At 40.0% G+C, this 26,250-nt stretch overlaps 1 protein-coding gene across 1 annotated transcript in view; it reads left to right on the top strand.

The window, feature by feature from the left end:
• LOC128667162 (zinc finger protein 615) overlaps positions 1-24,498 on the top strand; it is an 87,827-nt gene extending 63,329 nt beyond the window's left edge. Inside the window, exons 9-12 of the mRNA XM_053722094.1 lie at positions 17,382-17,480; positions 18,936-19,025; positions 21,130-21,198; positions 23,423-24,498. Coding sequence (XP_053578069.1) covers positions 17,382-17,480; positions 18,936-19,025; positions 21,130-21,158 — 218 coding nt within the window. The 3' untranslated portion in view covers positions 21,159-21,198; positions 23,423-24,498. The remainder of the gene's footprint in view (positions 1-17,381; positions 17,481-18,935; positions 19,026-21,129; positions 21,199-23,422) is intronic.
• The last annotated feature ends 1,752 nt before the right edge of the window (positions 24,499-26,250 follow it).

Genomic DNA, 26,250 nt, shown 5'->3' on the forward strand with positions numbered 1-26,250 from the left:
CTCTCTCTTTCTTTCTTTCTTTCTTTTTTTCTCTTTATCTCTCTCTCTCTCTCTCTCTGAGTTTATGTCCCTTTAACTGTGCATGCGTTAGGTGTATAGAAAATGGATCCTCTGCTGATGAGGAACGGAACTGATTTTACTAACAGTACAGGTGAGTAATAAATATGAGAAAGGAGCCTGACTCTTGCTGCTGCTCTCTCGCCCACCTGCCTGACTCTTGTGGCTCCTCTCTCTCGCCCACCTGCCTGATTCTTGGGGCTCCTCTCTCTCGCCCACCTGCCTGACTCTTGCGGCTCCTCTCTCTCGCCCACCACCCTGATTCTTGGGGCTCTTCTCTCTCGCCCACCTGCCTGACTCTTGCGGCTCCTCTCTCTCGCCCACCTGCCTGATTCTTCTGGCTCCTCTCTCTCGCCCACCTGCCAGACTCTTCTGGCTCCTCTCTCTCGCCAACCTCCCTGATTCTTGTGGCTCCTCTCTCTCGCCCACCTCCCTGATTCTTGTGGCTCCTCTCTCTCGCCCACCTCCCTGATTCTTGCGGCTCCTCTCTCTCGCCCACCTCCCTGATTCTTGCGGCTCCTCTCTCTCGCCCACCTCCCTGATTCTTGCGGCTCCTCTCTCTCGCCCACCTCCCTGATTCTTGCGGCTCCTCTCTCTCGCCCACCTCCCTGATTCTTGCGGCTCCTCTCTCTCGCCCACCTGCCTGATTCTTGCGGCTCCTCTCTCTCGCCCACCTCCCTGATTCTTGCGGCTCCTCTCTCTCGCCCACCTCCCTGATTCTTGTGGCTCCTCTCTCTCGCCCACCTCCCTGATTCTTGTGGCTTCTCTCTCTCGCCCACCTCCCTGATTCTTGTGGCTCCTCTCTCTCGCCCACCTCCCTAATTCTTGTGGCTCCTCTCTCTCGCCCACCTGCCTGATTCTTGGGGCTCCTCTCTCTCGCCCACCTGCCTGACTCTTGCGGCTCCTCTCTCTCGCCCACCACCCTGATTCTTGGGGCTCTTCTCTCTCGCCCACCTGCCTGACTCTTGCGGCTCCTCTCTCTCGCCCACCTGCCTGATTCTTCTGGCTCCTCTCTCTCGCCCACCTGCCAGACTCTTCTGGCTCCTCTCTCTCGCCAACCTCCCTGATTCTTGTGGCTCCTCTCTCTCGCCCACCTCCCTGATTCTTGTGGCTCCTCTCTCTCGCCCACCTCCCTGATTCTTGCGGCTCCTCTCTCTCGCCCACCTCCCTGATTCTTGCGGCTCCTCTCTCTCGCCCACCTCCCTGATTCTTGCGGCTCCTCTCTCTCGCCCACCTCCCTGATTCTTGCGGCTCCTCTCTCTCGCCCACCTCCCTGATTCTTGCGGCTCCTCTCTCTCGCCCACCTCCCTGATTCTTGCGGCTCCTCTCTCTCGCCCACCTCCCTGATTCTTGCGGCTCCTCTCTCTCGCCCACCTCCCTGATTCTTGTGGCTCCTCTCTCTCGCCCACCTCCCTGATTCTTGTGGCTTCTCTCTCTCGCCCACCTCCCTGATTCTTGTGGCTCCTCTCTCTCGCCCACCTCCCTAATTCTTGTGGCTCCTCTCTCTCTCGGTCACCTCCCTGATTCTTGTGGCTCCTCTCTCTCTCGGTCACCTCCCTGATTCTTGTGGCTCCTCTCTCTCTCGGTCACCTCCCTGATTCTTGTGGCTCCTCTCTCTCTCAGTCACCTCCCTGATTCTTGCGGCTCCTCTCTCTCGCCCACCTCGCTGACTCTTGCGGCTCCTCTCTCTCCCGCACCAGCCTGACTTTTGCGGCTCCTCTCTCTCGCGCACCAGCCTGACTCTTGCGGCTCCTCTATCTCGCCCACCAGCCTGACTCTTGTGGCTCCTCTCTCTCGCCCACCTCCCTGATTCTTGCGGCTCCTCTCTCTCGCCCACCTCGCTGACTCTTGCGGCTTCTCTCTCTCCCGCACCAGCCTGACTCTTGCGGCTCCTCTCTCTCGCGCACCAGCCTGACTCTTGCGGCTCCTCTCTCTCGCCCACCAGCCTGACTCTTGTGGCTCCTCTCTCTCGCCCACCTGCCTGACTCTTGCGGCTCCTCTCTCATGCCCACCTCCCTGACTCTTGCGGCTCCTCTCTCTCGCGCACCAGCCTGACTCTTGCGGCTCCTCTCTCTCGCCCACCAGCCTGACTCTTGTGGCTCCTCTCTCTCGCCCACCAGCCTGACTCTTGTGGCTCCTCTCTCACGCCCACCAGCCTGACTCTTGCGGCTCCTCTCTCATGCCCACCTCCCTGATTCTTGCGGCTCCTCTCTCATGCCCACCTCCCTGATTCTTGTGGCTCCTCTCTCTCGCCCACCTCCCTGATTCTTGTGGCTCCTCTCTCTCGCCCACCTCCCTGATTCTTGTGGCTCCTCTCTCTCGCTCACCTCCCTGATTCTTGTGGCTCCTCTCTCTCTCGGTCACCTCCCTGATTCTTGTGGCTCCTCTCTCTCTCGGTCACCTCCCTGATTCTTGTGGCTCCTCTCTCTCTCTGTCACCTCCCTGATTCTTGCGGCTCCTCTCTCTCGCCCACCTCCCTGACTCTTGCGGCTCCTCTCTCTCCCGCACCAGCCTGACTCTTGCGGCTCCTCTCTCTCGCCCACCAGCCTGACTCTTGCGGCTCCTCTCTCTCGCCCACCAGCCTGACTCTTGCAGCTCCTCTCTCTCGCCCACCAGCCTGACTCTTGAGGCTCCTCTCTCTCGCCCACCAGCCTGACTCTTGTGGCTCCTCTCTCACGCCCACCAGCCTGACTCTTGCGGCTCCTCTCTCATGCCCACCTCCCTGATTCTTGTGGCTCCTCTCTCTCGCCCACCAGCCTGACTCTTGCGGCTCCTCTCTCTCGTCCACCAGCCTGACTCTTGCAGCTCCTCTCTCTCGCCCACAAGCCTGACTCTTGCGGCTCCTCTCTCTTGCCCACCAGCCTGACTCTTGCGGCTCCTCTCTCTCGCCCACCAGCCTGACTCTTGCGGCTCCTCTCTCTCGCCCACCAGCCTGACTCTTGCAGCTCCTCTCTCTCGCCCACAAGCCTGACTCTTGCGGCAACTCTCTCTTGCCCACCAGCCTGACTCTTGCGGCTCCTCTCTCTCGCCCACCAGCCTGACTCTTGCGGCTCCTCTCTCTCGCCCACCAGCCTGACTCTTGCGGCTCCTCTCGCCCACCAGCCTGACTCTTGCGGCTCCTCTCTCCCACCAGCCTGACTTTTGCGGCTCCTCTCTCTCGCTCACCAGCCTGACTCTTGCAGCTCCTCTCTCTCGCCCACCAGCCTGACTCTTGCGGCTCCTCTCTCTCGCCCACCAGCCTGACTCTTGCGGCTCCTCTCTCTCGCCCACCAGCCTGACTCTTGCGGTACCATTAAATGATTGTAATCACTATATATAGCCAAGTATTTGTATAAATAAGAATGAAATCAGTGAAGATGCCTGGGAAGCAAACAGTAGTTTATTGATAATAATTATGTCATTGCTTTTAATCTCATGTTCTTGTTGCAAAGTAGCACTGAAGAAAAGGGCTACATGGAAGGAAAGGTTATGGTCCAATTTTAATTTGATTTAACAATAAAAAATGTACGGCATCTTTTATCTCAATATTTAATTTATTAATTTCATATGGTTTTTTAAATTACGATTTTCTTTCTGTTTGCCCTATTGTACTATATACACCTCCTTCACATACTTAAAGGGACATTATATACTCATTTTTTCTTTGCATAAATGTTTTGTAGATGATCTATTTATAAAGCCCATAAAGTTTTTTTTTTTAATGTATAGTTTTGCTTATTTTTAAATAGCATTGCTCTGATTTTCAGACTCCTAACCAAGCCCCAAAGTTTTAGGAGAATACCGACGTATACCTACTCCAGCTTGCTTCTGTTTGTGTAAAGGGTCTTTTCATATGCAAAAGAAGAGGGAGGGGGGAGTTTCTTATTTCCCACTTGCAGTGAGGTTTCCAGCTACCTATTCAACAGAGCTAAACTGAGAGCTTCTAAGTAATTTTTTAAACAGTTTTATACTGGATTTTTATATCAGTATCTGTGCATCATGTTCTTTATAGTAGTCTCTATTACATGCAGTTACATGAAAATTGGTGTGTACTGTCCCTTTAAACGCAAGGAGAACCCCGGTGTGAGACTCAATGAAGTTAAACGAATAGTCTAGTCAAAATTAAACTTAAATGATTCAGATAGAGCAGCAATTTTAAGCAACTTTCTAATTTACTAATTTTCAATCTTTCTTCATTCTCTTATTATCTTTATTTGAACATTAACATTAGTACTACATGACAGGAAATAGTGCTGCCATCTAGTGCTCTTGTTAATGTATAACATTAGCACTACATGACAGGAAATAGTGCTGCCATCTAGTGCTCTTGCTAATGTATAACATTAGCACTACATGACAGGAAATAGTGCTGCCATCTAGTGCTCTTGCTAATGTATAACATTAGCACTACATGACAGGAAATAGTGCTGCCCTCTAGTGCTCTTGCTAATGTATAACATTAGTACTACATGACAGGAAATAGTGCTGCCCTCTAGTGCTCTTGTTAATGTATAACATTAGTACTACATGACAGGAAATAGTGCTGCCATCTAGTGTTCTTGCTAATGTATAACATTAGTGCTACATGACAGGAAATAGTGCTGCCATCTAGTGCTCTTGCTAATGTATAACATTAGTACTACATGACAGGAAACAGTGCTAACATCTAGTGCTCTTGCTAATGTATAACATTAGTACTACATGATAGGAAATAGTGCTGCCCTCTAGTGCTCTTGCTAATGTCTAACATTAGTACTACATGACAGGAAATAGTGTTGCCCTCTAGTGCTCTTGCTAATGTATAACATTAGTACTACATGACAGGAAATAGTGCTGCCCTCTAGTGCTCTTGCTAATGTATAACATTAGTACTACATGACAGGAAATAGTGCTGCCCTCTAGTGCTCTTGCTAATGTATAACATTATTACTACATGACAGGAAATAGTGCTTCCATCTAGTGATCTTGCTAATGTATAACATTAGTACTACATGACAGGAAATAGTGCTGCAATCTAGTGCTCTTGCTAATGTATAACATTAGTACTACATGACAGGAAATAGTGCTGCCCTCTAGTGCTCTTGCTAATGTATAACATTAGTACTACATGACAGGAAATAGTGCTGCCATCTAATGCTCTTGCTAATGTATAATATTAGTACTACATGACAGGAAATAGTGCTGCCATCTAGTGCTCTTGCTAATGTATAACATTAGTACTACATGATAGGAAATAGTGCTGCCATCTAGTGCTCTTGCTAATGTATAACATTAGTACTACATGACAGGAAATAGTGCTGCCCTCTAGTGCTCTTGCTAATGTATAACATTAGTACTACATGACAGGAAATAGTGCTGCCCTCTAGTGCTCTTGCTGATGTATAACATTAGTACTACATCACAGGAAATAGTGCTGCCCTCTAGTGCTCTTGCTAATGTATAGCATTAGCACTACATGACAGGAAATAGTGCTGCCCTCTAGTGCTCTTGCTAATGTATAACATTAGTACTACATGACAGGAAATAGTGCTGCCCTCTAGTGCTCTTGCTAATGTATAACAGCACTACATGACAGGAAATAGTGCTGCCATCTAGTGCTCTTGCTAATGTATAACATTAATACTACATGACAGGAAATAGTACTGCCATCTAGTGCTCTTGTTAATGTTTAACATTAATACTACATGACAGGAAATAGTACTGCCATCTAGTGCTCTTGCTAATGTATAACATTAATACTACATGATAGGAAATAGTGCTGCCATCTAGTGCTCTTGCTAATGGGAAATAGTGCTGCCATCTTGTGCTCTTGCTAATTTATAACATTAGTACTACATGACAGGAAATAGTGCTGCCATCTAGTGCTCTTGCTAATGTATAACATTAGTACTACATGTCAGGAACTAGTGCTGCCCTCTAGTGCTCTTGCTAATGTATAACATTAGTACTACATGACAGGAAATAGTGCTGCCATCTAGTGCTCTTGCTAATGTATAACATTAGTACTACATGTCAGGAACTAGTGCTGCCCTCTAGTGCTCTTGCTAATGTATAACATTAGTACTACTACATGACAGGAAATAGTGCTGCCCTCTAGTGCTCTTGCTGATGTATAACATTAGTACTACATGACAGGAAATAGTGCTGTCCTCTAGTGCTCTTGCTAATGTATAACATTAGCACTACATGACAGGAAATAGTGCTGCCCTCTAGTGCTCTTGCTAATGTATAACATTAGTACTACATGACAGGAAATAGTGCTGCCATCTAGTGCTCTTGCTAATGTATAACATTAGTACTACATGACAGGAAATAGTGCTGCCCTCTAGTGCTCTTGCTAATGTATAACATTAGTACTACATGACAGGAAATAGTGCAGCCCTCTAGTGCTCTTGCTAATGTATAACATTTGTACTACATGACAGGAAATAGTGCTGCCCTCTAGTGCTCTTGCTAATGTATAACATTAGTACTACATGACAGGAAATAGTGCTGCCCTCTAGTGCTCTTGGTAATGTATAACATTAGTACTACATGACAGGAAATAGTGCTGCCATCTAGTGCTCCTGCTAATGTATAACATTATTACTACATGACAGGAAATAGTGCTGCAATCTAGTGCTCTTGCTAATGTATAACATTAGTACTACATGACAGGAAATAGTGCTGCCATCTAGTGCTCTTGCTAATGTATAACATTAGTACTACATGACAGGAAATAGTGCTGCCCTCTAGTGCTCTTGCTAATGTATAACATTAGCACTACATGACAGGAAATAGTGCTGCCCTCTAGTGCTCTTGCTAATGTATAACATTAGTACTACATGACAGGAAATAGTGCTGCCCTCTAGTGCTCTTGCTAATGTATAACAGCACTACATGACAGGAAATAGTGCTGCCATCTAGTGCTCTTGCTAATGTATAACATTAATACTACATGACAGGAAATAGTACTGCCATCTAGTGCTCTTGTTAATGTTTAACATTAATACTACATGACAGGAAATAGTACTGCCATCTAGTGCTCTTGCTAATGTATAACATTAATACTACATGATAGGAAATAGTGCTGCCATCTAGTGCTCTTGCTAATGGGAAATAGTGCTGCCATCTTGTGCTCTTGCTAATTTATAACATTAGTACTACATGACAGGAAATAGTGCTGCCATCTAGTGCTCTTGCTAATGTATAACATTAGTACTACATGTCAGGAACTAGTGCTGCCCTCTAGTGCTCTTGCTAATGTATAACATTAGTACTACATGACAGGAAATAGTGCTGCCATCTAGTGCTCTTGCTAATGTATAACATTAGTACTACATGTCAGGAACTAGTGCTGCCCTCTAGTGCTCTTGCTAATGTATAACATTAGTACTACTACATGACAGGAAATAGTGCTGCCCTCTAGTGCTCTTGCTGATGTATAACATTAGTACTACATGACAGGAAATAGTGCTGTCCTCTAGTGCTCTTGCTAATGTATAACATTAGCACTACATGACAGGAAATAGTGCTGCCCTCTAGTGCTCTTGCTAATGTATAACATTAGTACTACATGACAGGAAATAGTGCTGCCATCTAGTACTCTTGCTAATGTATAACATTAGTACTACATGACAGGAAATAGTGCTGCCCTCTAGTGCTCTTGCTAATGTATAACATTAGTACTACATGACAGGAAATAGTGCAGCCCTCTAGTGCTCTTGCTAATGTATAACATTTGTACTACATGACAGGAAATAGTGCTGCCCTCTAGTGCTCTTGCTAATGTATAACATTAGTACTACATGACAGGAAATAGTGCTGCCCTCTAGTGCTCTTGGTAATGTATAACATTAGTACTACATGACAGGAAATAGTGCTGCCATCTAGTGCTCCTGCTAATGTATAACATTATTACTACATGACAGGAAATAGTGCTGCAATCTAGTGCTCTTGCTAATGTATAACATTAGTACTACATGACAGGAAATAGTGCTGCCATCTAGTGCTCTTGCTAATGTATAACATTAGTACTACATGACAGGAAATATTGCTGCCATCTAGTGCTCTTGCTAATGTATAACATTAGTACTACATGACAGGAAATAGTGCTGCCCTCTAGTGCTCTTGTTAATGTATAACATTGTGGTAAAATTACTGCCATATAATACCGCAGACACGTGCACGCTCCTGAGCTTACCTTCCTGCTTTTCAACAAAGTATAACAAGAAAACTAAGAAAATATTATAACAGAAGTAAGTTGGAAAGTTGTTTAAAATTATATGTTCTATCTGAATCATGAAAGACAAAAAAATATGGGTTTTACGTCCCTTTAAGACTTCCCTAATGCAATACACACAACCACCAGCATGGTGTTTGTATCCTGATCCTCAAGTCACAGGTAGCATATGCTGCTGAAACAGTGATAATTTTTAATAGCATTTTTTGCTAACTAAAAGGGACAGTCTAGTCAAAAGTAAACTCTCATGATTTAGATAGGGCATGTCATTTTAAACAACTTTCCAATTTATTTTATCATCAAATTTGCTTTGTCCTCTTTGTATTCTTAGTTGAAAGCTAAACCTAGGAGGCTCATATGCTAATTTCTAAGTCCTTGAAGGCCGCCTCTTATCTCAGTGCATTTGACCGTTTTTCACAGCCAGACAGCGCTAGTTCATGTGTGCTATATAGATAACATTCAGTGATGTGCAGTCACTAGAGGCAGGTGAGGCAGTGCTTCACCTCTCATATGGGCCAAAATATATATATTTTTTTATTGGCTTTAAAAAAAAAAATTGCAATTTTTTTTTCCCCCAGCATTTTTTTTTCACAGCTACATGTGGTGCAATGGAGAGGCACGAGTAGGTCTGCCCACCATTACACAACATGCTGCGCCACCTACTGGATGAAAGTGGTTAAGATCATTGCATGGCCCATTAACTGCTTATTTGAGGCAGTCCTATTTGGGCTGACCCAATCCAGTGAGAGGCATTAGTAAGTGGAACTTAGGGTTGGGGCTGGATGTTAACCTTTTAAAGCCGTTATGCCGTTCCATTCCGTCATAATTAGACTGGGCTTTAAAGCCGTTATGACGGAATGGAACGTCATAACTAACGGCTGTCCTGAAGCCTTCTGTGCTTCAGGGATTTAATCGCGGTCTGGAGGGCGTTCCTAGGATTGTAGGGACGCCCCCCAGATGCGATCCAATAATTGAAATCTCGCGATCGTATGCACGATCGCGTAGTTTCAATTTGTCTACATCGGAACAGTTGTTCCGATGTAGGCACTTTAACCCTGACACGAAAGGGTTAAATCATATAAAACAAAACAAAAACGGAAAAAACAACTTTCATTTATTTTGTTGTTGTCCTGTGAAGCTGCAAGCTTTGCTAAAGTGAAAAAGAAAGTTCTGTTCTTCCCCTCTAAGTGCAGTGGAATGTTCCACTGTCACTTCCTGAATCCTTACAGAGCAGGAAGAGAAGAGATGCAGAGAGCAGTGTTTTAGCCACATTTTATTAAAGTGCTGCAGCCTTAGATTTTGCTGAACGGGATTCTGTTAGTGAAAATTATAATTTAATGAATGTGGTTTAGTGTTTTTTGTTTTTTTACTCTTTTACAGCAGTTTAATGATCGTTTTTGTAGTTTGTTTACTCAAAATTTACACTAGCAGCTTGCCTCTGTACTGCACACTAATTTATAGTCTCACTTTATGAACTCTCTGTAGCTCTGCTGTTTTATTATTTAAAAATGCAGTGGTCCCTCTCCCCTCCCTTTTGTGTGTGTGTGTCTCTCTCTCTATCTTTCTATCTATCTATCCATCTCTCTCTCCTTATGTGTCATTCTCCCCCATGGTCTCTTTCTCTCTCTGTCTCTCGTCCTCCCCCTCTGACTCTCTCATCCCTTATGTGTCTCTCTAACCCTCTGTGTGTGATTGTGTGTCTCTCTCTCTTTCTCTAACCCTCTGTGTGTGATTGTGTCTCTCTCTCTCTAACCCTCTGTGTGTGATTGTCTCTCTCTCTCTCTTTCTCTCTAACCCTCTGTGTGTGATTGTGTCTCTCTCTCTCTCTCTCTCTCTAACCCTCTGTGTGTGATTGTGTCTCTCTCTCTTTCTCTAACCCTCTGTGTGTGATTGTGTCTCTCTCTTTCTCTCGCTCTCTCTTTCTCTCTCTCTAACCCTCTGTGTGTGATTGTGTCTCTCTCTCTTTCTCTCTCTCTCTCTCTAACCCTCTGTGTGTGATTGTGTCTCTCTCTCTTTCTCTCTCTCTAACCCTCTGTGTGTGATTCTCTCTCTCTTTCTCTCTCTAACCCTCTGTGTGTGATTGTGTCTCTCTTTCTCTCTCTCTCTCTCTAACCCTCTGTGTGTGATTGTGTCTCTCTTTTTTTCTCTCTCTCTCTCTAACCCTCTGTGTGTCATTGTGTCTCTCTCTCTCTCTTTCTCTCTCTAACCCTCTTTGTGTGATTGCGTCTCTCTCTCTCTCTCTCTCACACCCTCTGTGTATGATTGTGTCTCTCTCTCTTTCTCTCTCTCTAACCCTCTGTGTGTGATTGTATCTCTTTCTCTTTTTCTCTCTCTCTCTCTCTCTCTCTCTCTCTCTCTCTCTCTCTCTCTAACCCTCTGTGTGTCATTGTGTCTCTCTCTCTTTCTCTCTCTCTCTAACCCTCTGTGTATGATTGTGTCTCTCTCTCTTTCTCTCTCTCTAACCCTCTGTGTGTGATTGTCTCTCTCTCTCTCTCTCTCTCACCCTCTGTGTATGATTGTGTCTCTCTCTCTTTCTCTCTCTCTCTCTAACCCTCTGTGTGTGATTGTGTCTCTCTTTCTCTCTCTAACCCTCTGTGTGTGATTGTGTCTCTCTTTCTCTAACCCTCTGTATGTGATTGTGTCTCTCTCTCTCTCTCTAACCCTCTGTGTGTGATTGTGTCTCTCTCTCTCTTTCTCTAACCCTCTGTGTGTGATTGTGTCCCTCTCTTTCTCTCGCTCTCTCTTTCTCTCTCTCTAACCCTCTGTGTGTGATTGTGTCTCTCTCTCTTTCTCTCTCTCTAACCCTCTGTGTGTGATTGTGTCTCTCTCTCTTTCTCTCTCTCTCTATCCCTCTGTGTGTGATTCTCTCTCTCTCTTTCTCTCTCTAACCCTCTGTGTGTGATTGTGTCTCTCTTTCTCTCTCTCTCTCTCTAACCCTTTGTGTGTGATTGTGTCTCTTTCTCTTTTTTTCTCTCTCTCTCTCTAACCCTCTGTGTGTCATTGTGTCTCTCTCTCTAACCCTCTGTGTATGATTGTGTCTCTCTCTCTTTCTCTCTCTCTAACCCTCTTTGTGTGATTGCGTCTCTCTCTCTCTCTCTCTCTCACACCCTCTGTGTATGATTGTGTCTCTCTCTCTTTCTAACCCTCTGTGTGTGATTGTGTCTCTTTCTCTTTTTCTCTCTCTCTCTAACCCTCTGTGTGTCATTGTGTCTCTCTCTCTTTCTCTCTCTCTCTAACCCTCTGTGTATGATCGTGTCTCTCTCTCTAACCCTCTGTGTGTGATTGTCTCTCTCTCTCTCTCTCTCTCTCTCTCTCACCCTCTGTGCATGATTGTGTCTCTCTCTCTTTCTCTCTAACCCTCTGTGTGTGATTGTCTCTCTTTCTCTCTCTCTAACCCTCTGTGTGTGATTGTGTCTCTCTTTCTCTAACCCTCTGTATGTGATTGTGTGTCTCTCTCTCTAACCCTCTGTGTGTGATTGTGTCTCTCTCTCTTTATTTCTCTCTCTCTAACCATCTGTGTGTGATTGTGTGTCTCTCTCTCTAACCCTTTGTGTGTGATTGTGTCTCTCTCTCTTTATTTATCTCTCTCTAACCCTCTGTGTGTGATTGTGTGTCTCTCTCTCTCTCTCTCTTTCTCTCTCTAACCCTCTGTGTGTGATTGTGTCTCTCTTTCTCTCTCTCTCTCTCTAACCCTCTGTGTGTGATTGTGTCTCTTTCTCTTTTTTTCTCTCTCTCTCTCTAACCCTCTGTGTGTCATTGTGTCTCTCTCTCTCTTTCTCTCTCTCTCTAACCCTCTGTGTATGATTGTGTCTCTCTCTTTCTCTCTCTCTCTCTAACCCTCTGTGTGTGATTGTGTCTCTTTCTCTTTTTCTCTCTCTCTCTCTCTCTAACCCTCTGTGTGTCATTGTGTCTCTCTCTCTTTCTCTCTCTCTCTAACCCTCTGTGTATGATTGTGTCTCTCTCTCTTTCTCTCTCTCTAACCCTCTGTGTGTGATTGTCTCTCTCTCTCTCTCTCTCTCTCTCTCACCCTCTGTGTATGATTGTGTCTCTCTCTCTTTCTCTCTCTCTAACCCTCTGTGTGTGATTGTGTCTCTCTTTCTCTCTCTCTAACCCTCTGTGTGTGATTGTGTCTCTCTTTCTATAACCCTCTGTATGTGATTGTGTCTCTCTCTCTCTCTAACCCTCTGTGTGTGATTGTGTCTCTCTCTCTCTTTATTTCTCTCTCTCTAACCCTCTGTGTGTGATTGTGTCTCTCTCTCTCTTTATTTCTCTCTCTCTAACCCTCTGTGTGTGATTGTGTGTCTCTCTCTCTCTAACCCTCTGTGTGTGATTGTCTCTCTCTCTCTCTCTCTCTCTCTCTCTAACCCTCTGTGTGTGATTGTGTCTCTCTTTCTCTCTCTCTCTAACCCTCTGTGTGTGATTGTGTCTCTCTTTCTCTCTCTATAACCCTCTGTGTGTGATTGTGTCTCTCTCTCTCTTTCTCTCTAACCCTCTGTGTCTCTCTCCCCCGTCTCTCTCTCCCTCTCCCCCCAAGTGCTTTTCTGTGTTTCTGTCTACCTTTTATTTATTTAATTAATGAATTGGTAGTGCCATCTGATGGTGTGGCTTTATTTAAAGGGGTGGGGTCAAGCGCCCCACCATCTTTGAATTTCACCAGCCGCCACTTGATCAAGACATTTTTATATTTACTGAATAATGAAAGAATCTATAAGCATAATTTGCAGCATTAAAGTAAAAATTATGTTTTAAACATATTTTAATGGGCATGGATTTCTAGATCTCATAATCAGAGCAATCATTGTGTTATCTGGCAAGAGTTTCTGTTACAATCCTTTTAGACTAAAATCAGATGTTTACTAAGTTGACCAGTTTTCCAAGACACCATTTAAAGGGACATGAAACCCATATGTTTTATTTCATGATTTAGAAAGAGCATGCAATTATAAATAACTTTCCAATTTACATCTAATATCTAATTTTCTTCATTCTTTTGATATCCTTTGTTGAAAATCATATCTAAATATGCTCAGTAGCTGCTGATTGGTGGCTGCACATAGATACCTCATGTGATTTGCTCACCCATGTGCATTTCTATTTCTTCAACAAAGGATATCTAAAGAATGAAGGCGTATCCTAGCCACTGCCTCACCAGCCTCTGACGTCACTGCACGTCACTGATAACATTGTGCTCACTCCTGCGGAGTAATTTATGAGTCAGCGCTGACTGGCTAAAAATGCAAGTTTGTCAAAAGAACTGAAATAAGGGGGCAGTCTGCAGAGGCTTAGCTACAAGGTAATTACAGAGGTAAAAAGTATATTAATATAACTGATATAAGGAGCAGTCTGCAGAGGCTTAGATACAAGGTAATCACAGAGGTAAAAGTATATTAATATAACTGAGATAAGGAGCAGTCTGCAGAGGCTTAGATACAGGGTAATCACAGAGATAAAAAGTATATTAATATAACTGATATAAGGAGCAGTCTGCAGAGGCTTAGATACAAGGTAATCACAGAGGTAAAAGTATATTAATATAACTGAGATAAGGGGGCAGTCTGCAGAGGCTTAGATACAAGGCAATCACAGAGGTAAAAAGTGTATTAATATAACTGGGATAAGGAGCAGTCTGCAGAGGCTTAGGTACAAGGTAATCACAGAGGTAACAAGTATATTAATATAACTGAGATAAGGAGCAGTCTGCAGAGGCTTAGATACAAGGTAATCACAGAGGTAAAAAGTATATTAATATAACTGAGATAAGGAGCAGTCTGCAGAGGCTTAGATACAGGGTAATCACAGAGATAAAAAGTATATTAATATAACTGAGATAAGGAGCAGTCTGCAGAGGCTTAGATACAAGGTAATCACAGAGGTAAAAGTATATTAATATAACTGTGTTGGTTATGGGTATTAAAGGGATTATCTATCTTTTTAAACAATAAAAAGTCTGGTGAAATCTAAGATTATATAAGAAGCGCTCACAAGGGCTAAAGACAAAAATCAATTTATTACTTACAAATAGAATAAAAATTATTATAAATAAAAACTTTTTAGTGCGCACTCTTAAAATACAAATGTAAACAAATCTTCACAACAATTCAATGATTTTAATCCTAAAAACATATATAATCAGCTAACTTAAAAAAGTCTCTTTGATTGTTATTTATTGGTTTATTGGTTATTTGAAATAGGTACTATTAGCAGCAGATAGATTATCCCAAGTCTCTTAGTTTATTTTGTGCAAAAGTGTTTTTTAGCAGACGTTTGTAGATGGACGTTTGTTTCAAATATAACCGTTAAAACAGTAATTGCATCAAAAAGACTTATTTTCAGCCAAAGTCCTGTGTATTTTTAACAAAACACTTTTTACCTTAGTGTTGCGGTTCCTATTGAAATAAAAAGTAACCTTTTTGTCGTCCCACAATGGATTTTTTGTTGTAGCAACAGAAACGGCTTACCGTGATTCTGCTACCGCTGGTCTTGGTTTGTTTGAACAGATCTACCCGCCTTCCGATGACAATGGGCAGTCCGCCTCTATTGCCTCCAGGCGTGATTCTGCTACCGCTGGTCTTTGCTTGTTTTTAAACAGATCTCCCCGCCTTCCGATGACAATGGGCAGTCCGCCTCTATTGCCTCCAGGCGTGATTCTGCTTATGCTGGTCTTGGCTTGTAGTTTGTAGGAAACAGATCTCCCTGCCTTCCGATGACAATGAGCAGTCGGCCTCTATTGCCTCCAGGCTAAAAAGGGAGCTGTTTATACTTGCTTCTGGGTCCGGGTATATGTTAATCTCACCCGGTTGTGTGTTTTGCGGTCTCCTTGATAAATAATATCCTTTGAATCATCAACGCGTTTCCGCTCGCAATGAGCCTTTTTCAAGATGATTATATAAATAAACATTGGAATATTTTAAAAATGGAAAATTTTAAATAAACATTGGAATATTTTAAAAATGGAAAATTTTAAATAAACATTGGAATATTTTAAAAATGGAAAATTTTAAATAAACTTGACTATTTTTATTACAACCTCATCAGAAGATATTTATTAAAGAACTTACAAATTTACTTATCAATTTTTTAAAAATACATAACCACTTATTGATTTGAACTATTTCTTACTTCATATATATTTTTATTTAAAAACTTTATCATTTTAAAATCTCTATGTTTAATAAAACCTTTTTAAGAATTTGTAATTTATTATGATACTGTAAAGGGAATATGATCAAAATAAATAAATAATCGAATAAATAAATAAATAAAAGGTCCTAACCTAACTTTTTAATTAATATAACTTTAAATTTAATATAATTTTTTTTTTTTTTTAATATTTAAAAATTGATATTTGTAATATTTTTATCTTCTATGTATAAAGGGATTTAAATCTAATTCTGCATTTAATCCTAGGGGGTGGAGGGTTTTAAAATTATAAATGAGTTCAGCTTCATAATATAAAAGTTCTTCCTCATGATTACCTCCCCTCCAATTTTTCTTTATACATTTTATACCCCAGAATTTAAAACCTAATGTACTTTGGTTATGTTTTTCTTTAAAATGCTTTGATAAAAGATGTCCTTCAAACCCATTTTTAATATTATTAAGATGCTCTCCTATCCTATCTCTTAGAGGTCTGCTCGTTTGACCTAAATATTGTTTTAAACATGAACATTGAATAGATAGATTACGTTTTTATCTCTACACCTAATCATATCTCTAATTTTATATTCTTTATTTGTTATGGTGGATTTTACTTGTTTTGTTTTAGAGCTATGTTTACAGGCTGTACATAAATGACATGGGTAAAAACCTGATAGACTTTTGTTGTATAGGTCTACTTGATTTTTCACATTTCTTTGTTTAAATTCACTTGGGCATAGTATGTTTTTAAAATTTTTTGCTTTTTTAAAAATTAATTGGGGTTTTTCATTTAGTTCTTTCCCCATAAGGGGATCCATTTTTAAAATATTCCAATGTTTATTTAAAATTTTCCATTTTTAAAATATTCCAATGTTTATTTAAAATTTTCCATTTTTAAAATATTCCAATGTTTATTTAAAATTTTCCATTTTTAAAATATTCCAATGTTTATTTATATAATCATCTTGAAAAAGGCTCATTGCGAGCGGAAACGCGTTGATGATTCAAAGGATATTATTTATCAAGGAGACCGCAAAACACACAACCGGGTGAGATTAACATATACCCGGACCCAGAAGCAAGTATAAACAGCTCCCTTTTTAGCCTGGAGGCAATAGAGGCCGACTGCCCATTGTCATCGGAAGGCGGGTAGATCTGTTCAAACAAACCAAGACCAGCGGTAGCAGAATCACGGTAAGCCGTTTCTGTTGCTACAACAAAAAATCCATTGTGGGACGACAAAAAGGTTACTTTTTATTTCAATAGGAACCACAACACTAAGGTAAAAAGTGTTTTGTTAAAAATACACAGGACTTTGGCTGAAAATAAGTCTTTTTGATGCAATTACTGTTTTAACGGTTATATTTGAAACAAACGTCCATCTACAAACGTCTGCTAAAAAACACTTTTGCACAAAATAAACTAAGAGACTTGGGATAATCTATCTGCTGCTAATAGTACCTATTTCAAATAACCAATCAAAGAGACTTTTTTAAGTTAGCTGATTATATATGTTTTTAGGATTAAAATCATTGAATTGTTGTGAAGATTTGTTTACATTTGTATTTTAAGAGTGCGCACTAAAAAGTTTTTATTTATAATAATTTTTATTCTATTTGTAAGTAATAAATTGATTTTTGTCTTTAGCCCTTGTGAGCGCTTCTTATATAATCTTAGATTTCAATATATATTTATTAAACTGCTTACAGGTCAGTTTTTATAAGAAGTTTGACAATTTAACCTATATTAACGTTTTTTCACTTATTATATAATAAAAAGTCTGGTGTAGACTGTACCTTGAAGTATATTGGCAAAATGTTTCTTTTTGAAATGTAAATGCACCCATTCCCACTTCCGTTTGACCTTTCTATCTCTATAATAAAATTAAAACCTGGCTATAGGGGGTAACACATTTTTTGTATATACTTTATATATCTTGAGATATACGGCTAAGCTATGTACTGAATAACTTTATATCTATCTACAGAACAGACTTGTTTAACACCTACAATTAAATCCGAGTGTGAATACACAGTAACAGAGGATTCCGACAGTCAAAATGCAACAGGAGCACCTATAGACTTAGGTAAGTGATCGTGTTAGTTGCTGCTCATTGACACTGAGCTGGATTTATTTTACAGTTTCTCAGATTCCCTAATTTATCCGCTCTTAGTACATTTTCTCCCTTGTTTTTTACATGCAAAATCTTCATTACAAACATGTCATATTGTATCCTTAGTGCATCAGTGTATGTAACTATGTATAACATTGCTATAACATTTTGCGAGCACTGCTTCCAGATGACACTTTCACGCTCCTGAGCTCACCTAAGATTACAAAGAGAACAGTGAAGTGAATTGAAAGTTGTTTAAAATGTTATGTTCTATCCAATCTATTAAAGTTTAGGTTTTATGTTACTGTCTCTCATAATATTAATGGATCTGACAGTTTAATGCCTTTACTGTGCTTTAAATAAGAAATAAAATTCACAGATTTTCAAAAAGTTGTTGAATATATTAAGCTAAATTGTGAGTGAACATGATTTGTATGAAGAATGTTGTTTTACTAAACTGTATCAAATTAAAAAAATAGGTTTTTTTTAGTAACTACTGAATAATTTGCCAATTTCCTACATAAAATGTGTTGTTTTTACGGAAACAAGAGAGAGAGAGAGAGAGAGAGAGAAAGAGAGGGAAAGAGAGAGAGAGAGAGAGAGAAAAAGAAAGAGAGAGAAAGAACGAAAGAGAGAGAGAGAAAGAACGAAAGAGAGAGAGAAAAAAAGAATGAAAGAGAGAGAGAAAAAAAGAACAAAAGAGAGAGAGAGAGAGAGAGAGAGAGAGAGAGAGAGAGTGTAAGAACGAAAGAGAGATAGAGAGATTTTTGCTGTAAAGAAGGGCACTCTCAGGATTTTTATTTAAACAACTGCCTGTATTTATTCTGAATACATCAGAGTTTAAGTTTAGATAATCATAGTTGAAGTTTCATGATTATGTCTATTTTCTTCCCTCTGGGAGCATGAATGACTGACTTAGGATAATACTTGTCTTGAAGAAGGCTCGAATAAGAGCCGAAACGCCCGACTATGATTGTATAAACTTAAACTCTGATGTATTCAGAATAAATACAAGCAGTTGTTAAAATAAAAATCCTGAGAGTGCCCTTCTTCACAGCAAAAAATCTACATAAGTCTTTTGAGGATTGCACCCAGGTCGATATTACACCACAAAGGTTGGAGTGCTGGGCCAACGGCTAATTGATATTATTTATATATATATATCCCCAGGAATATAGATCAATGCAGTTACTCACGTTACCTTGTTGTGCACAATATTGATGGCAAAAAGCTGACAACATCACTGGTATGTGCCGCTTTTGTTGCAGAGTACGAGAATACCTAAGCTCCCAGTATGAAGAGGTGGAGCAACCATTTTGATTGAATATAACTATGAAAGATAATAAATATAATATATATTTTTTTATATCGGCAACTGGTTCCCCTATTAAAAAAAACAGTTTTCCGATCTTATTTTTTCCCCTCCAGTCTTTCTTTTAGGCTCCAATTCCTCTGCGCAAACAGAAGTAAATAACGTAAATACTTTACCGCTTGCAAATGGATCAAGTATTGAACCTGGTGAGCAAAAAAGGTTAACGCAAGAAAATACGTTATTTCCTTTTTTTTTTTTATCTTTTTTTTTTTTTATTGGAGGAGAAATTATAAACAAGAATTCAATAATACAATACACATTGACCGTGAAATATTTGACACATCACAAACTTAACCATTTATACCTAACTAACAAGGTACATTTCTCGGTCACTTGAACTTTCTGTGTGTCTACAAACAACCTATTATAAACAATTAACATTCCTTTTTAACAGGATGGCTTAACTGTACCCTCCAATCTTTATTGTCAAACCACTTATTAAATATCCCGGAACAGATATATAAGGTCTCTAGTCCTTGTCCCAATTTGATCTGTTCCTTAACCTGAATCATGAGTTCATCTAACTTGTCTGATTCTTGGACCTGTCGTGGCCTTTTTTGAATACTGTGCAGATCCTTTCCTATCTACTCTGCCCTGTACTCAAGATTTTCTTTCGCAAATTATAAAAAATAAAATACTCTTACCACTCAGGGAAAATACGTTATTTCCATTAATCACCAGCGTAGGTAAGTTATACAGATTATAGGACCACTCAATGCAACAGAACTGCATAATTAACAAGTGCATGATAAAAAGACAATCATTTAACACCTACTCTGTAAAAAGAATATAAAAAGACTGCGCAAAATTTAATAATGGAAGTAAATTGGAAAGTGTCTTAAAGTGAAGGTCCATTTTGATGAATGAGTGCCCTGTTTTTAATAAACCTATTAAAAACAAGGGCACTTTAATTCATCAAAATTGACATTTCACCGTTTTCTTCTAAAACTTACCTTTTAATCCTGAATGCTGCTTCAGCATTCCCCCGGCCGTCGGAAACCTCTGCAGACGTCAGAAATAATGAATCAGGCTTCCTCCAATCACAGCTTCTCCCCCGGGGGAATCTTGGCCTGATGCAACGCTGTGATTGGAGGAAGCCAGATTCGTCATTTTGGACCCGCAAAGACAGCTTGTGATGGGCAGAGGAAGTGCTGGAGCGGCTGCCAGGATTAAAAGGTAAGTTTTTGAAGAAAACAGTGAAATGTCAATTTTGATGAATTAAAGTGCCCCTGTTCTTAACAAATATTACAAGGGTACTCAGTTCTCCTGAGGACCTTTTTAGCGGGTGCACCACCCGGCTAATTTTATTGACCACCCAGCTGAAATGTAACTCATATTCTGCTAAAATTAGCTCATATTAAAATGTTTCAATGTTTATTGCACCGATTATAATGAAACACATTTGTATTTAATTATGCAATTGATTTGTGCTTTGAATAGCAGAAAATGTTATAATATTACAAAGTATTACACTGCCCCACCCGGCTACTTCATAATACCACCCGGCTACTTCATATTACCACCCGGCTACTTCATAATACCACCCGGCTACTTCATAATACCACCCGGCTACTTCATATTACCACCCGGCTACTTCATAATACCACCCGGCTACTTCACATTACCACCCGGCTACTTCACAATACCACCCGGCTACTTCATAATACCACCCGGCTACTTCACATTACCACCCGGCTACTTCATAATACCACCCGGCTACTTCATAATACCACCCGCCTACTTCATAATACCCCCCCGCCTACTTCATATTACCACCTGGCTGGCAATCATTTCTGTGGAGAACACTGGGTACTCAAGAATGCTTGGGGTATACATAAGGTTCAGCTTTATAAAGTCCCTTAATTTATCCAACAATTTAGATCATATCAGCTCTCCCTTCTCTCCTCTAAGCTGTATAAGTCACTAAGTCTTTCTTTGTCATTTTTATTTTTTAGACCATGTACCAGTTTCGTAGCCTCCTTTGACCAGATTACAGTTTATTTATATCCTTCTGCATATATGGCCTCCCTAACTGCACTTAGTACTCAGGATGAGGCCTTACTAGTGATCTCTAAAGTGGCATAAGAACCTCACTATTTCTGCTACAAATAGCCACACGGTCTCCTGGCCTTACCTACTGCAATACTACATTGTTTACCAAATGTACTGTTTCTTTAAGTAATAAAATAATTGTTGTTAATCTTTTATTTATTTTGTTATGGTTTGTAAAGTGTATTTATTTATTTGTAGGATCTGTTGTTGCAACCTCTTCAACTTGATCAACAAAGCATTCACTTGTGTCTAAGAATTCTAGTATAGGTGAGTCACTAATAAATAATTCTCATCCTGAAAAAGTTTGTATGTAGTATTAGCACACGAATAAAAAACTGCATTTCAGACAGGGAGCAAAGAATTATAGTAAATAGATCAGTATTGGGAACATTTCTTTTTTTATACTTTTATTAATGAACTAGAGAAAAGTTTAAACATAAACATCATTTATCTGCCAGGGGATTTGCAAAAACTGGAAAAAACTGGGCTGGTGAATGGCACATGAGGCAAAACACTGATTAATTGTAAGATTTTTTCATTCTGGAAGCAAAACTAGCATATTAAATATTACTTACATGAGACATGACTTAGCAAAACAGAGGTGGAAAAGAATTTAGGAGTAATTGAAGACAACAATTTCAATGTCAGGCTCCTAATGCAAATAAGGTATTAGCATAAAAAATGGGAACATGAATGCAAGTATAATAGGGCTCATATATACATGACAAGAACTCACCTTGCGTATGGAGTAAAGTTTTAAACGCTTTTGGTTTGCAGTGCTGCTCCACATCAGGCTGTTCTCTTTAAACAGTGCTGTGCTTTGGCTGCATTGTGTAAGTTTTCTTTAAAGGGACATAAAACTCAAAACTTTTATTTCATTATTCGGATAGAACATACAAATTTAAACAACTTTTCAATGTACTTCTATATAAAAACAGAGACATAAGCTCAGAAGTGTGCACGTGTCTACAGCACTATATGGCAGCAGTTTGCAACAATGTTATACATTAGCAAAAGCACTAGACAGCAGCACTGTTTCCTGTAATGTAGTGCTCTAGACATGTGTACGCTACCTACCTAAATATCTCTTCAACAAAAAAATAATACGACAGTGAAGCAAATTTGATATAGAAGTAAATTGGAAAATTGTATTAGCTATCTGAATCTTGAAAGACAAATTTTTGGGTTTATATCCCTTTAACACAGTGTAGCCAAAGCAAAGCACAGTTGGAAGAGAACAGTCAAATACGGAGCAGCTCTGTAAAACGGCAGCACATTTAATGATCACTGGCTCTCAAGAATAGTTTCAACCCTGCTCCCTAGCCTTTCCCAGCCTACAACTGTAACTCCTGAATTTAAGACACTCTTGTGAGCAATGCACCTTTTATTACAACTTTTTTACATTATAATTATGTGATGTTAGACCAAGAGCAAAGAAAAGACATTTATTCAAGAGACATTTTAAAAACTTAAAGGGATAAGAAAGTCAAAATGATACTTGTATGATTCAGACAGACCATGTCATTTTAAAATTCACTTCTGTTTTCAAATGTATTTTGTTCTTTTGGTATCATTTGTTGAAAAACAATACGCACATATCCTACACTAGTGGGAGCTAGCTGGTGATTGGTGCTTGCACACATTTGTCTCTTGTGATTGGCTAACAAGATGTGTTTATCTAGCTCCCAGTAATTCATTGCTGCTCCTTCAGCAAAGGATATCAAGAGAATGAAGCAAATTTGATAATAGAAGTAAATTTGCAATGTAATTTTAAACTGCTGCAATATGCTAGAAATCGTTTAAAATTGCTTTATTCTCCAGTTAATCAGCAACTGAGCTGGTGCTTTCGTGTAAATGCCTAATTTATAATTCAATTTGATTTCAAAATGACCTGCAGAAAAGAATCCTCATTGCAGATGACGTGAAAAAAAGTTTTTCCTCAGCGTTAACTGGCGTTGCTGTTAAAGTGAAAGTCAATCCTAGAGTTTGTGAAACACTCGGATTAACCATTGGAACAAATAAAGGGGACTTTCTGTCTGCTCCTTTGTTTTTTTCAAGCGATCGCCGCACTGAGCTGCTCAGGTAGTCCACGGCAGAACGCTATTTTGCTTGAGAGGTGACGCTTTCACCTCGCAGCCAATAGCCGTGCTGGAAATCCGGCTTGGCACCTTGTGGCGCCGGATTTCCCATACGCTATTGGCTAATAGGTGGAAACGTCACCTCTTAGCAAAACAGCGTTCTGCCGTGGGTTGCCTGAGTGCAGCGAACGCTTGAAACAAATAAAGGAGCTTTCTGCACGAAGTATCTTTAACTTCATGAATGAAAGTCCCATTTATTTGTTCCATTGGTTAATCCTAGCGTTTCACAAACGCTAGGAATGACTTTCACTTTAAATATTCTATTCATGTTATAATAAATAAGATGATTTTTAAAGTGTTGTGTTTTATATAATAATTCCTAATCCCTCTATACATTCTGATCTGATTTCCAGGAAATATGAAACAGAACCGTGTGATAACAAATACCGTAGAACAACTGATTAAGACCCCATACTCAAGCTTAAGTTGGACTGAATTACGTCGTATTAGGGAGCTAGGACCGCATCGTCCTGATTTAAATCTTGAACAGATTACACTTGAGAAAGGCAAAGAGATTAAACGAAAATATAGCAAAGACTGGTACGAAAAAAAGAGCTGGCTATGCGGCTGTACAGATAGAAAAGCGTTATTCTGCTTTCCTTGTTTGCTCTATGGAGGTGATAAAAGGTGGACACATTTTGGCGTGAAAGACATGAAGCATCTTGTTTACATTATCAAAAAACACGAAGAATGCAAACTTCATATTGAGAACTGCCTAAAGTTAGCATTAATGGAATGCACAGACCTAACTAAACGAATAAGCAGAGACCATTTTTTGTACATCAAAAAGCATAACCAAGAGGTTGAGCACAATCGATACATCCTCGGGAAAATAATTGACTGTATACGATTTTGTGGAGAGTTTGAGTTGGCGGTTGAAGGCGTTGATGAAGACGAAGGATCTAAAAATGTAGGGGTGTGTCAAAGCCTGGTCAATCTAAGGGCATCAATTGACTCCACGCTAGATAAACATATGCAGATTGCTTTTGAGAACGCAATCTTTAGGTGCCACTTGAAATCCATCAAGAACGAACTACTTGACTGTATGTTCACGGTTGCCAGGGATCTTATTTTGCAACAATTAAAAAGCTCTGAATTTGTTGCAGTTCAGGTTAGTGACATCACAGATGTGTCCACACGGTTCCAGAATGTTATAATTTTCAGGTATATCGACGACAATGCTTCAGCAGTGGAACGTTTTTATGGATTTACAACATCTCCTGACTCTTCTGCCAAATCTTTTAATGATGTTTTGCTTAACGAGCTAGATGCTATTTTTCCATTCAACAAAGATAAAATTATTGCCCAAAGTTATGATGGTATTGGAATTATGAGCGGGGCAATCCAAAGTAAAACCAAGGCTAGCTATCGAAATGCCAATTACACCGCATGTTTTTATCGATCAACCAACCATTGTCATGCAACAATTATTGTCCCACATAAATGAAGTGAAGTTGTTCTTCTCTGATTTGTCAAGATTTTCAGATTTCTTCTCACGGTCAAAGAGGGTTGAGGTTCTAGAATCTGCTTTGAAGACAACTCAGCCCATGTCAGCTTCAACACAAATCGGCGTCCACAACTGGACAGTCAATGCTATCTATGAATATCGAACAGCTCTTATTGCCTGTTTTAAAATCATACGATTGTGGAATTTTGATGCGGTAGCTATACGTGAGGCAAGGACCTTTCTTCAGCTGCTGGAAGAAGATGTAGAGTTTCTTTTTTTCTTGTTTTTATTCAGTAGAATAATGCCCCATGTGGATACTCTTTTCTGTGAACTTCAAAAACCAAACAGGACGTCCAAAACAATTATGGGATTAACTTCAGCCTTTATTTTGGCAATCAATGTTGTAAAAAACTCAATGCAAGATATATATTGTGAGCTACAAGCACAACCTCGACTCTCTGAACACACAACATTTAATAGCTTAGGTGAAACTGCATTAAAGGTTTGTGATACTATAATTTTCCATATAAGAGAACAATTTGCATTTACTGGACATATAGTAAGTGCAACATTATTACAGGGAGATTTGTTTTCCACATACAGTACAATGTTTCCTAAAGATACACTAGAAGAAGCCGTGAAAGCATATCCCATGTTGCACAAGGATAAACTTAGGAATGAGCTTTCTGTTTTGTATGACAGAAGGGAATTATTTTCCGTGAAAAATGCTTCAATGTTACTCCCTACACTTATGGACAAGAATCTTCAGGAAATCTTTGCAGAAACGGTCAAGTTGCTACGGATAGTTGTTACTTCTCCAATGATTGGTTCAAAGTTAGATAAATCATTATCTACTCTGCACAGAATTAAAAATTTCCTTAAAAACACACGAGCAGAGGAACCACTAAGCACTCTTACAATGTTGACCGTTGAAAGCGAAATGATAAAGGGAATTCCTGACTTTAACAAAAAAGTAATTGAACTGTTTGCCACAAAATCAGAGTATCAATTAAAATTTACTTACAAAAGTTGAGTTATATATTTTTTCATTTTAAAGAAATGTATGTTTTTATAATATTTATAATGTTATATATCTCTACGGGATTTAAACAGGTGAGAACAATTTACTTTTGTCATAATTTATTTTCAGCGCCTCCTTGGAATTACAAAAAGGGCTTGTTATGCTTGCAGAGTTGGTAACACATAGGTCCTTCAACAGCAGTCACATAGCCTTATTGAGGGCATTACATGGTTACATAGATAAAGGGAGTATGGACGTCCAAATTACATTTCCAAGATTCAGATGGCGTATAAAATTAAAGGGATATAAAGGTTACCGGCATTCTAACACTCACCTCAGAGAGTCAGTGGTGGCTTGTATGACACAAATTAATTCTTCACAGATGCAATAAATTCCACCGTCAGCTTTTTGCGCAGGCATGCGGTTTGAATGCAACTGCTCGGGCCTCCACAGCATATGTGCGTATGCCGCTGAAAAATAGTAATGACTTTTACTAGAAGCATTTTTGCTAATCGATATATATTGCAAAAATTATTCTATTTTAAATTAATTTGCACACATGCACATTTCTATTTTTCACCTTTCTTTAAAAAAAATGGGAATCAAACTTTCAAATGTACTTCTGTTGCTAAATTTTGCTGGTCTCCTTTGTCGAAACTTTCCACAAGAGCAGGAGCATGCACGTGTTGAGCGCTATGTGTATTTGTTATAAA

Source organism: Bombina bombina, chromosome 7 (genome assembly GCF_027579735.1).
Source record: "Bombina bombina isolate aBomBom1 chromosome 7, aBomBom1.pri, whole genome shotgun sequence".
Taxonomy (NCBI): domain Eukaryota; kingdom Metazoa; phylum Chordata; class Amphibia; order Anura; family Bombinatoridae; genus Bombina; species Bombina bombina.